Here is a 13,003-nt window from a genome sequence, read left to right as displayed (position 1 = left end):
TGATGTCCTCAGTTGGAATCCTGGCTCTGGTGACCAGTGATGAGACTTGTCACCACTGACCTCTCAAGGTTTCCATCGGTGAAAGCCGATTCCCCCCTTTCATTCTTATTCCCTCCCACAGGATTCCTGGCATCAAACTTGCTTCCAAGGGCATAAATTTCTAATTTAGGCTAATGTAGATACCTTAACAGAGTATTAAAAAAAAATTGAAGAGCAAAGCTGTTTGCTTCTTATATCTTGATTTCCGTTGAGAACAAAATGAAAGAGTTTATCTTAATTTAGTGGAATTTTAAATTGCACTGTTAAAAATGCCTATTTCTGAGAGAATGACAAAAAAAAAATCATAATTAACACACTTGAACTGATTGAACCACACTTGGGACACAGCCTGCCTCATTTGATTGACTTAGTTCACTTATTGTCCGAGGCAGATATTTGAACATTTGAAAATATGTCCTTAGGACCCTGCCGATACCTTAACTCTTTTTTTAAAATTGGTTTTATCTTTGGTTGCTGGTGTGGGCTTTCTCTAGTTGCGGTGATCAAGGGCTGCTCTCGATCGTGGTGCTTGGGTTCCCCGTTGCAGCGGCTTCTCTCGCTGCAGAGCACAGCTCTAGAGTCCGTGGGCTTCAGCAGTTGTGGCACTTGGGCTTTGTTTTCCCCACAACATGTAGAATCTTCCCCGACCAGGGACTGAACCTGTGTCCCCTGCTTTGGCAGGCGGATTCTTAACCACTGGACCACCACGGAAGTCTTAGGAGCCTGCCAATACCTTAAGTGGTCCAATTAACTTGAACCATGACTCTGTTAGTCCAGTGAAAGTAACTGAAGGCAGCCACTCCAATTTTGTTACAGCAAATTCAGTTTTGTAGCACCTGCATTTACTGTGCAGGAGACAGAGACACGGGTTCAATCCCTGGGTCGGGGAGATGCCCTGAAGGGGAACATGGCAGCCCACTCCAGTATGCCTGCCTGGAGAATCCCAAGGACAGAGGAGCCTGGCAGGCTACGTTCCATAGAGTCACAAAGAATCAGACACACTGAGTGACTTAGGACACATGCATGTGTCTTCCTAAGACGGTATCTGTACCTTCCAGAGAAGTGTGGTTACTCTAACAAACACTTAAAATCGGGTTTGTATACTAAAATGATATTATATGGTGCAAGTCTCCATGAAATATTGGTAAACAGTTACTGAGCATTGTATTTATATCATATCCACAATCAGAATGTTAATATTACCTGTTTCTCTTTGGCCATAAAACCCAAGTGTTGGTAAGCAAATAGTAGAACCGAGCACAGCACTGGAACCCAAGTGTGAGTGTGTGTGGGCGCCCGACACCCGCACTTTAATAACCGGGTCCAGACTGTGAAGTTCAGCGTGAGATCAATGCTCTGGAGCTGACATTTGCAGGCTGACGAGGTCAGGTCCACACAGCATCACAGGACAGTCAGGCAGTGCTTGTTGCCGTCTTCCGGCAGCCTGGGGATGCAACGCTCAGGTTCAGATGATAGTTTTGTCTTCACTTCCAAATACTTCAGTAAAGAAGGAATAACGGAGAACTGAAAAAGGTGGTTTGTATGTAAAGATGGGGTAGGATTGGAATGGTGCTCAGAATGAGCTCATCTCACACTGTAATCTGGTTATGCTTTGTTATTATAGTTTATAGTTTTTTGGGTGTTTGTTTTTTGTTTTTTTTTTTTTTTTAGGAATCTGAGGTCCCCTCAGTTGTAACCTGAACACACCTCCCAGGCATTTCTTTTTTTTTTTATTAGAGGTGCTCCATCCTGCCCTGAGGGTCCAGTGGCGGCCATTTGGTGGTTGTTGCTGAAGCACTTTTTCGGAGGCTAGCAGGAGTGTCTCTAGAGCCCCAGCGACCCCTGCAGACCTGCCCCCCGCCCCACACAGGCCTTCCTCCCGCAGGCGCACAGCCCCTTCATCTGGGCAGAGAACCACTTCCCTTCCTGCCGAGGTGCTGCCCCTGGTGTTCCTCGGAGGAGGGAGAGTATTTTCACCACTTTACAGCAGAGAAACGTAGTGACGGCATGGTCCAGGTGCTGTGAGAAGGGGGGCCTCTTGGAGGTGCCTGGGTCCTCTCCCACAGATCACCTGAGGAGCGTGCACTTTCCCCGGCTCTTATCAGAATAACCAATTAGATGGTGTGCACACATCCATCCTAACGTGCTTATTATTCTTTGTTTGTACCTTAGGAGGATCCCAAGGTGAAAGACACTCATAAACAGGACAGCGTTTCACCCAAAGCACAGGATTCTGTGTTTTATGCCAAAGAAGGAAAACAGAAACCAAAGGCAGAACCTTTAATCCAGAGTGGGGCAGGTAAGGTGCAATTCCGTGCGGCTGCTGGCAATTCAGAATGCTGCCAACACTATCATTGCTTTTCCAGACCAATTTCATCCTGCAGAGATGTGACTGACAACGATCTGATTTAAAATCCTGACTGTAACTGTCTGACTTATTAATACATCGGTTAGCGGTAGGGCTGTGGTGAGGGGAGTGAAAAAGCAAAATTCCACGGTTGAGGACCGTGGGCTTCTCCTGTCAGGAAGCCCAAGATGAACACAGGACTTAGAACTCATTCTGTCGTCTGTCTGGACGTCAGGGTGGGCATGTTCTCCCTGAAGGGCCATTGACACAGAGAACAGCCAGCAAGCGTGTCAGCCTTTTGAGGGAAATGTGAGCGTAAAAGCCGTCTGAACCGTTTGGAGTGTGAGAGACTTTAAAAGACTGAATTTCAGAAGTGATTCTAAAAGCAGATAATTTAAAGGATACTCCTTGCAGTCCACTCCTAGTTTTAGCGCTATTCCAAAACTACAGCCGCTGGTACCCTCGGTATCACTGCCGATAGTACCAGCAGGGGGACCGGGGTCCCGCGGGGGGCTACCCCTCCGTCAGCGCCACCATCGGGGTTCCTGGCCGTGCGACTGCGGCGGCGGTTACTGCTGCTGCTGCTGCTACTGGCCTGTTACTACTGCTGTTAGCACGACTGTTACTACGGCCGTTACTGCTACTGTTACTACTGTTATTAGTAGTACTGTTACTACCGCTGTTAGTACTACTGGTACCACTATTGTTAGTGCTACTGTTAGTATCACTGTTACTGTCAGCGCTACTGTTACGGCTGTTACTGGTGCTATTTTTACTACTACTACTGGCCTGTTACTACCGTCATTGCTGCTGTTACTGTTAGTGCTGCTGATACTGCCATGATTAGTGCTATAGTTACTACCATTGTTAGCACTGCTGTTACTACTGTTACTACTGCTACTGTTACTGTTATTAGTGTTACTATTCCTGTTAACACTATCATTGCTAGTATTATTCGTGCTCCTGTTACTACCGATATTAGCTTTGATGGGGGTCCAGGCGCTGAAGAAGGTGCTTCTGTGGCCGTGTTCCCTGTAGGTGTGATGGATGCTTAGGAGACCCAGTCCCGTGGCTGGCTATGGAGAGAGAAGAGAGTGGCTGGAGGCAGGGGTCCCCTTGCCTTCTCCACAGCATCTGACAAGTTCGAAAGTCCTTTCTCTTAAAGCTGTCCTCTCCCTCGGCTCTCGGTACCACACAAGACGACCTCGGTTTTCTCCTCTTTGCTCGCTGCTTCTTAGCTGCCTGTGTTTGCTTCAAGCTGTAGTGTTTTCTGTTTCCCTGACGTCTTCCTCTGGCTGTCCCCCCGCCACCGCCCCCGTGCTCCCCATCCCAGGACAAGGCATCGTCCTGCGGTGCACCAGGCTCTGGTCTGGGCATGCAGGGGTGTCCAGACGCACTCTGTCCACCCGCGGAGCTTGCAGCCTGGCAGGCCAGGCAGATGCATGAGCACCGAGGTCATCTGGAACTGAGCGGCCCTCTGAGGCCATCACGGAGCCTGTTGAACCTTTATGACCCGAAACTCTGTAATATATTAGTGGCAATAGAAAATTTAACCACTGAGTAAAGCCTTTCTTGGGAATGCATACCCTGTGGGCGTGGCCCGGGTGGCCAGGCGCAAGGCACGCCCTCCCTCTGGGAGGAGTGTGGTGTCCTAGGCTGTCACCCTGCTGGAGCGGGGGGCCTGGGAACACTCTATGTCTGCAGGGGGCCCTCTGGGTCTGTTTGAGGACTGCCGTGAGTGTTAATATCAAAGGCACAGCTAGAGGAACCTCTGGGACACGGTGGGTCCTGCCTCTTTCCTCTCCTCTTCTGCACCTCAGCCTCCAGCCCAGGGTGTGGGGGTGGCTCTTCTCGGCCGGGGGCTGGAGAGGGCAAGAACGGGGCCGTGGGGGACGGTCCAGGACTCTCGACCAAGGAACGGGATGGGCTGCGATCACAGCCTCCCACTTTGGATCACAAGCCCGTCGGCGGCCGCATCTGTGTCTCCTTGGATGTTGGAGGAACTGCCTGGGCCACTGCTTTCTCTTTGCTGTCGTCTGTTGCTTTTGATCAGGATGAGGATAAGCTTTTCAAGAGTCTTGGGATTTTGTAAGCTTATAACTCATCCCATTGTAATGCTAATTACATGATTTTATCTGCCAATTCAGTTGAGTGGCTCAAATATACAGCCTCAACCCCTGCCTGGTTAAACCCAGTTCTTGAATATGTTTTGAAGGCGTACATCTGCGTGTCCTTAAAGTCTGATGCTGATGTCTGGCAGCTTCTTTGCATTTGTTTCTAGCTGAATGAGCCGGACACACACATGTCGCACACTCACTGTGTTTGTCTCTGGCCTGAGGCCCATGAGGGGTGGGACACAGGGCTGACCTGGACTCCCAGGGCCCGGGACCTTTGTGGACACAGTGCGGATGTCAAGGGACACCAAGCCCAGCACCTGGCCTAAAGCAGAATCGGGGCAGTGGGGAAGCGGAGGTGGTGTGCAGGGCTGTGGTCCCTGAACCAGGCGGCCCGACAGAGACACAGGAGGCTCTGAGAAGCTGAGCTGAAGCTCTGGTTTGGGTCAGAAAAGGCCCAGCGCTCATCAGCTTGAAGCCACTGTGTTATTTTCCTGCAGATGGTGACGTGTTTAAAGCGCAGACTCCTAACCAGGAGACCCAAGAAGCCCCGGAAGTCAAGGAGGCCCCAGACGTGCACTTGGAGCTGCCTGTGGACAGGGTGGGTGGCCCTTCCCCCGCCTGCATCCCGGCCCCTCCCCCAAGCTCTCCCTGGCCCCTCTAGAATGTTCTTTGCCCCCTGCGGTTAACACCCTTCAGATCCTGTGCCTCACATTTGCCTGCTCATCTTTCCCCCAAGAATCTCCTGCTACCAGGACCCTCTGGTCAGCCGTCTAGGCTTGTGACTGCATGCTCCGCCTTGTCGTTTTTTGGTTCCTGTCTTTTCCCCGCTAAGCTGCAAGCTCCACACCAGTGGGATGGTCTGCGTTACTTACTTGTGTAGCCCCTGTTCCCAGCAGAGGGCCTGGCAGGTAGGAGGCTTCTAGCAATCACTGGCGGAGAGACGGGATGAGTGATGTCTTCAGACCCTGTGGTCGGGAACCAGGGATCTGTCCCTTCCTAGCTTCCGGCTCTCCAGCCTCCGCCTCCTGTCCCTGTGGTGAGGTGGCATCACTGAGCCGGTCAGCACGGGCACCGAGTGACGTCAGTGGAAGTGTCCCATCCAGGGAAGCCCTGCGTGGCCCCCGGAGGAGAAGAGCGGACAGATGAGCTGGCCGAGGGGCTGACCTCGAGGCCAGGCTCCTGCACAAGAGCAGAAGCCAAGGGCTGCCCGTCCAGGACCAGCTGGCAGGAGCTGTCGGGCCCTCAGGGCTCAGCACTAGCATCAGTTGGGTCACTTGTCCCCTCACTTTAAGTCAGGCGTGGCTACATGAGCTGTCATCCCCGACGACACACGACGTGTCCAGGCAGAGGCCTCAAAGGCCAGTGTGCACTTGACCATGTGCCCTTTCTGCCTCTGAGGTCGTGGGAGCACCAGGGGTTGGAGTCTGCTGGCTGGCTGACTTTGGGAGGCCCTCATCTGCCCCAGAATCTCTGGGGGGAGCCTTTGATTTTGACCCCAGAATACACGATTTTCAGAGCGGAGAGGGGCCCCAGGGCACCAACTGCAGCAGCTTGTTGCCTTTTGCCAACAAGCCTTGACCACCAGGAAGGTGCCCACACAGAGCAGTGTGCCCACGGCCTTGGAGCGAGCAGGGCCAGGCAGTCTCTTGGACCCGGAGGAGTGTGCTGTTCAGGGTCCCCACGGGTACCCTGGGAATTGCAGAGGGTCTGCAGGGACCAGTCTCTCCTTTTGACCCAAAGGGCATTTGCAGTGTTTCTTAACATTTTTCCCCAGCAATTTTATTACAGAGGTTGGCATTCTTTGGCACAGCCAAAGGTAAAAATGGAGCAGATTCCATCCTGGGTGTGAAGAAACCTCTGTGGGATAAAGGGTGGCTTTCATCTCTGCCCATACAAGCGTCAGGAGGTCACAGGGCTTCATCCGCTCTTTGCGGCTTGGAAGGACCGTGACGCTGGTTGACTGTGACTAAACCCAGCGTGTGGTGTATTTTCTCCCCAGAGACCCGCCGAGATCGTCAAAGATGCTGAAGAGACACACAGACACACGTCTGATTTTGAAGGCAACAGGGTGAGTTAATTCAACGTTTGTTTCGTACCACCTAGCCTGAGTCTACGGCACCTCTTCATCCTTGTAACATGCTGGGTGGAGCGCCCATTGGATGGGCAAGGGTCGGAGAGCCAAGTCTCCCCAGGGTAGAATCGTTGGACCAGAGTGTGTGTCTTCCGGGTGGGCTGTACCCACCCAGGTCTCTTGTGTGTCAGAAACTGCACGTACTGTTCATGGTTCCACAGTGACCCTAATTGCCCTTTGCTGTATTTCTGGTCACAGACTGAAGAGCTTTTCCCCCAACGACCCTCAAGATGCGTCTTTAGGAGGGGTGAAGGGGAGGGGAGCCGTGGCAGCCGGTGTGGGAGGCTCTGTTGTTCTGAGGACCCCGGGGCATCGGTTTTGCGGGGTGTCTGTGTGGTGTAACAAGTCTTGGCTGAGGTTGCGTGCGGCACAGGCTCTGCAGTGGCAGCGTGAGCTCGCTCAGCATGCTCTGCCTGGCTTGGGCTTTCTCCCTTTCCCGTCCAGATCCTTCAGATCTGCCATCAGTGCACGCAGCCTGTTTCTTCCTGCAGTAAGTGATAAGATTATGTGACTGATCTGTATGAAATGTGTGTACTGGGAAAGCAAAACTGATGCCCTTCTATTTTAACTTTTTTAATCGAGATATATTTGACAACTAAAGACTGTCTATTTTTAAGGTGAACAATTTGATTGTTTTCGACTCTGAAATGGTCACCATAATCTAGCTGATCAACAGAGACGTGTGTGTGCAGTGAGAACATTCAAGACAAAATTCTCTTTAAATGTACAGTCCATGGAGCTGAGAAACAGATTTTGGGAATTTGTTTTAAACATTCTATCCCTAGATTTTTTTTTAAGGTGGCTTCTTAACTTCTTGGTCCCAGGCAGGAGGTTGTGTAACACACGCGGGGTATAGCGTCCGAGTGTGTTCTGATGACAGAATATGAGCCAGTCCTCAGTATGATGGCCCTGCAGGTGACCGTCTCCCGCTCTGAAACTGGCCCCGCAGTGTCCAGGCTCCACGCGTGGGAAGGGGGAGCAGTGACTCCAAGGTGGGGGACTGCGAGGTGCTGGAGCCAGAGTCGGCCCCTGGTTCTTGCACGTCGTGGAAAGGGGTGTTTGTGGGAAAGGACGTGGGTCCTCAGGAAGCTGGTTCAGGTTTTTCAACCTGAGCAAGGTTATGATCTGAGACAGACGGCTAGAGGGAATAATCTTTCAAATGATCCTTTTTCCTTCCTTACAGTCTTAACTTTCTGATCAGGAGGCAGCATTCAGGGAAAGACACGCTATGTCCAGACACTTAGGGAAGCCTTTCAGATGCAGGTGGGGGGTGTTTACGAGGATGCTCACGGTGGGTGACGAGTGTAAGGCTGTGTCTGGGGTGGGAGGGCTTTGGTCCCAGGGCGCTGGGTGACCAGGGGCCAGGGGTCTCCTGCTTGCCTTGGGGCCCTGGAGGAAAGGGCACTGGTAGGATCCAGTCGCGGAGTAACGGAATGTTGTGGTTTAGCGGGAACGCGGCATCCGTGTTTCATCTGCGCTGAGTTTGTGCCGTCGCCTGGAGGTCTGCACACTGTCGGAATCCATCTCTGCCTTACTGACTTGTTCTGTAGATACATCTCCTCTGGCCTCCGGGGCAACTTGTGTATTAACCGCTGACTTCAGATAAGAGACAATTGCTTAGCACGTATCAAAGTGACTTTCTCAGTGCCAGCAATATCACTGGAGTAATGGCAAATACAAGCACCTCGTTTGTTCATATCTGGGCTAAGAACCTGAGCTTTGGGGCAGGAAGGTGATAAGGAGCCCAAACAGGATGACTTAAGTCATGCAGAAGGGCTGGATGGGGCCGACGTATCTCCATGGAGCTCTGTCTGGGGGGGCGGGCACGGTGCTGGGACTCGCATCCCACCTCAGCCACACGTGACTCTTCCAGGTGGCACCAGCCCCGCTTTATAGAATCAAACCCAGCGAGACGGAGATGTGAGTGAGTCTACCACGCCGGCAGTCAGGAAGCAGGGTGCTGGGCTCTGAACCCTGTTTCGAATGCTCTAGAGTCGGTCTCTCCTCCCCAGTGAGCGGGCTGGTTGCGTCCCGCCCCTCGGAGGGCCCACTCCATGCACCAGGCTTCCAGGACGGGCGCTCTGTGGCGCTGGGTGCTGGCTTCCTCGTGTGCGAGGCTGCGGATGCCTCAGTCCTGTCGGGTGCTCACGACTGGTCTTGGCTCCAGCACGAGATGATCAAAAACCCCACTGGTGTGAAAGGCCTCTGAGGTTGAAGGTTGTCAGCCCTGAAATCTAGCCCACGTTCTTATGGGATCACAAGGAGAGCAAGCATTGTATAAGCACTGCAGTAGCTGGTAACACTAATGAAAAGAAGTGATACTCCACACTTCCTGGCCGAGAGGCTGCGTGACCTACCTGCTCTCAGTGGACTGGGGTTTCTCTTGGCACTGCATTTATTTGTTCATTTGAAAAATCGCCCTTGTGATGTTTATTCGATGTTGGATGTATAGGTTCCTTAGGCATGTGGCTTCTGGCCTGACCACCCTCCCCAAACTGACCGTGAAATCCTGAGGGGCTGATATGCACCCTGTATGGAGTCTAAGACAGTGTCTTATGCACAACAGGTGCTTCATAAATTCTGTGGAATTGCTTCACCTTGCCTGTGACTCAGTTGCTCAAACCGAACTGTGTGATCCTGGGATAAAATGGTAGTGACCGCGCTAAGCTGTAGGATGGCATATTGTTATGAACAAAACACAAGAAAAGCTATGACCAACCTAGAAAGCATATTAAAAAGCAGAGACATTACTTTGCCAACAAAGGTCTGTCTAGTCAAAGCTATGGTTTTTCCAGTAGTCGTGTATGGACGTGAGAGTTGGACTATAAAGAAAGGTGAGTGCCGAAGAATTGATGCTTTTGAACTGTGGTGTTGGAGAAGACTCTTGAGAGTCCCTTGGACTGCAAGGAGATCCAACCAGTCCATCCTAAAGGAGATCAGTCTTGAATATTCATTGGAAGGACTGATGTTGAAGCTGAAACTCTAATACCTTGGCCACCTAATGCGAGGAACTGACTCATTGGAAAAGACCCTGATGCTGGGAGGGATTGGGGGCAGGAAGAGAAGGGGATGACGGAGGATGAGATGGTTGGATGGCATCCCCGATGTGATGGACATGAATTTGAGTAGGCTCCAGGAGTTAGTGATGGACAGAAAGCCTGGCGGGCTGCAGTCCATGGGGTCACAAAGAGTTGGACACGACTGAGTGACTGAACTGAACTGATGAACAATATTTAGAAATACATATTATGTTTCTGGTGTTGGATCACAAGGGTTTCTGTTTCATTTTGAAAGTCATTAGGATAAAGCATATTAATATATAGCGTGAGCCTCGCTGTTCTGACTGTTTATTTTGTGCTTAATTCATCAGACCATTGAGCTCAGGGGTGTGAAGTGGATTTGCAGTGTAGCACAGCTGCATCCTTAGGACACTTTAAATATGTTAGTTACAGTCAGGACAACTTTGCCCACACCCGACACTTTAAAAATATTTTCCTTCTTAAAAAGTTGGGATCTTAACAATGTTAACTAGCTAATATATTCTGTGAATTTATCAAGATGATGTGTGTACTTTCCCCCTTTATCTAGTTCAAGCTGTGTTCCTGACACATGTTTTTAATTAAACTGGGTGCTTGAGAACTGTCAGAATCGAGGTGGGCTGCAATCTCTCCCGTTCTGCTCGTGGCTGATCTGTTTGGATACATCCGTTGTAGGGCATTTCACATGCAAGCAGGACTTCTTAACGAGTGCTGCCTGCTAAATTTGTAAAGCATTGTCTAAAAGTTTAGCAAAGATTCAGTCCCTTTCCAAAGGAATGTGAAGATGAAGTCACAGACCATGTGTTTAGGGCTCTCTGGCCTGGCAGCAATTCTGCACCCTGGGAAGAGTTCAGAGTGGTCTGCAGGTAGGTTTGCAAAGGAGTTGTCCAGCCTCTGGGACTCTAAGCCTTCATGTCTAACTCTGAGATATGGGTTATCAACCTTTCAATTGATTTTTTAAAAGTTTTTCCTGCCTTCAAAAAGGTTATCTGTTTAAACATGTCCTGGATAATTTTGTGTATCCATGGAGTGGGGAGGGAGACAGGTTGACGTTAATACTTTGGGTGCTCTCCATGGAGGTTATTCTGGCACTTTCTACTGCCTTTTGGCCACTTGATTCGAAGAGCCAACTCACTGGAAAAGACCCTGATGCTGGGAAAGATTGAAGGCAGGAGGAGAAGGGGATGACAGAGGATGAGATGGCTGGATGGCATCACCTGCTCGATGGACGTGAGTTTGAGTGAACTCCGGGAGTTGGTGATGGACAGGGAGGCCTGGCGTGCTGCAGCCCATGGATCACAAAGAGCTGGACAAGTCGTATCTAAACAACAACCTCATCACTGCCAATTCAAGTTTCTCCCACCCTCCAGGCTCCTTACTAAAACCAGCATCCTCATTAAGCTTTCTGGATCCTTCAGCAGGAGGTGGTGGCTCTTTCTCCACGACCCCAGTGGCGTTTCGTTTGTATTTCTTACACCATCTGGATCACAGGTTGGCTCTTCTGAGAGTTATTTGAGTGCTTGTCCTGTGTCCTCTGACAGAGTAGGTTTTGTGAAGAAAGACTTTATTTTACTATATTCTTAACAATGCTCACAGCGCCCGGCACGCAGGAGTAACTGGTCTTGAATCTGATCAAGAACCTTGAGCACAGTAGATGCTTATTGTGTAGTTGGCCTAGAGGCAGGGCTGTGGCCAAGCTGGGATCGAGAAGTGATTCCCAACAGAGAGAACTAAAAATGAAGCCGGATATGCAGTGAGTCTCCAGAGACTGCGGCTTAAGAAGTCACCGAAGCCTTGACCTTTCTGTACGTGAAGATTAAATCCTCTTCGGAAAATACCATAAAGTCAAAAGTCAGCCAAAATATGGAAGAAACTATTTGCAAGGCAAATTTTCTTAATTTACAAAGAGTTCATTAAGTCATTAATATAATTCCATAAAAGAAAGGTAAATGAGACAGGAATTTCACAGAGAAGAATACAAATCAACGAAAGATGTAAGAAAATATATCAATGTTATTCCTACTTAAAGAAATACAAACAAGAAATGGTGAGTTTATTTTAAAAATCAGGTTGACAGTTTCCAGGGCTGGGATGATACAAGGGGGTTGAAATGCTTCTTAACAGGGTCAAAGGTAGATGGTGCAGCCTTTTGGGAAGGGAATTTTGCTCTTCCTATAAAAATTAAGTCTGCACATGTTTTTAAACCATCATTCCCATAGCTAGAAATATCCCACAGATATAAATAAATCCCACAGATATAATATGCTCAGAAATAGAAACAAATGAGAAATTCATCCTTTGGGGTTGGTTGATTAATTTATGCTTCTTCCATACAATGGAAAACACTGCGGCTGTGGAAACAATGAGGCACGTGTGTGCTGAGCGTGGGGGCTCCAGAGCATTAGGCGAAAAAATCAAGGTGCGACTGGGCATATGATAGTCTGTATTTTGTGTAAAAATATGTAGTAAGGTGCACACAAAACTGAGCTTAGAGTGGAGAAGGGGTAGTGCCTGACCAAACGGAAGGGAAAGAGGATCCCAGCAGTGGTAGCCTGGATGGTCAAGGCCTAGACCCAACTCCCGAGGGATACTTGTGACAGGAAAGAATCTGGCCCAGCCAGAAGGGTGAGAGGAGTCTGGGAGATTAAGGGTGTATTTGACAATATCCTCCTTGCGGACAGTTGATTGCTTTATTTATTTTTTTAACAATAGGAAAAAGAAGAAGAAAAGCTTTATGAAGATAATGAAAGGAAGGTTTGTACCAACAGATTCTGTAGCTTTGTGTTTCCTATTCTGAAGACAGACCTAACTAGATAATCAAAGGATTCCCAAACCTTGTCAGGTGCTTGTTAGAAATACAACGTCTGTGTCTCCATCATCCACCATAGCTGTTCCCTAGAGGCAGAAAACTAACTCAGAGGAAAGGAAATGTGAAGACATTTCAAGCAGGTGGATGGATCTGCTGTAAAAGCAGATAAAAAACAGGGGAGGGAAGACTCCTTTAGGGTCATGTATCAGGAGACGCCTCCCCTAACCCCGAGTTATCTGCCTTCAGGCACCTGGAGACACCCCCCGGGGTTGTCCAGGGAGCCAGGAATGCCCCACGCTGTCAGGCTCAGGATGAACGAGTCACAGGCTGGGGACATCAGGGGAGGACAGGCTCCCAAACCCCGAGGCTCATGGCCCCTGGGAAGGCAGGGCTCTGGCCGAGCAGCCGGCCCCCCGTGGCGGGCGATGGCGCGTCCGGCTCCACGGCGTTCCTCTCCAGTACAGTGTCCTAGGTAGAGTCAAGGTCTCCTCGTTATTTGTTAAATGATTACGTGATCATAAT

At 49.9% G+C, this 13,003-nt stretch overlaps 1 protein-coding gene across 1 annotated transcript in view; it reads left to right on the top strand.

Moving 5' to 3' along the window:
- DCDC2C (doublecortin domain containing 2C) overlaps nt 1-12,489 on the top strand; it is a 44,527-nt gene extending 32,038 nt beyond the window's left edge. Inside the window, exons 7-10 of the mRNA XM_018052787.1 lie at nt 2,212-2,338; nt 5,001-5,101; nt 6,503-6,571; nt 12,385-12,489. Coding sequence (XP_017908276.1) covers nt 2,212-2,338; nt 5,001-5,101; nt 6,503-6,571; nt 12,385-12,489 — 402 coding nt within the window. The remainder of the gene's footprint in view (nt 1-2,211; nt 2,339-5,000; nt 5,102-6,502; nt 6,572-12,384) is intronic.

Source organism: Capra hircus, chromosome 8, assembly GCF_001704415.2.
Source record: "Capra hircus breed San Clemente chromosome 8, ASM170441v1, whole genome shotgun sequence".
In the NCBI taxonomy this organism is placed as follows: domain Eukaryota; kingdom Metazoa; phylum Chordata; class Mammalia; order Artiodactyla; family Bovidae; genus Capra; species Capra hircus.
The sequence above is the reverse complement of the archived record's forward strand: the minus strand, read 5'-3'. Positions and strand labels throughout refer to the sequence as shown.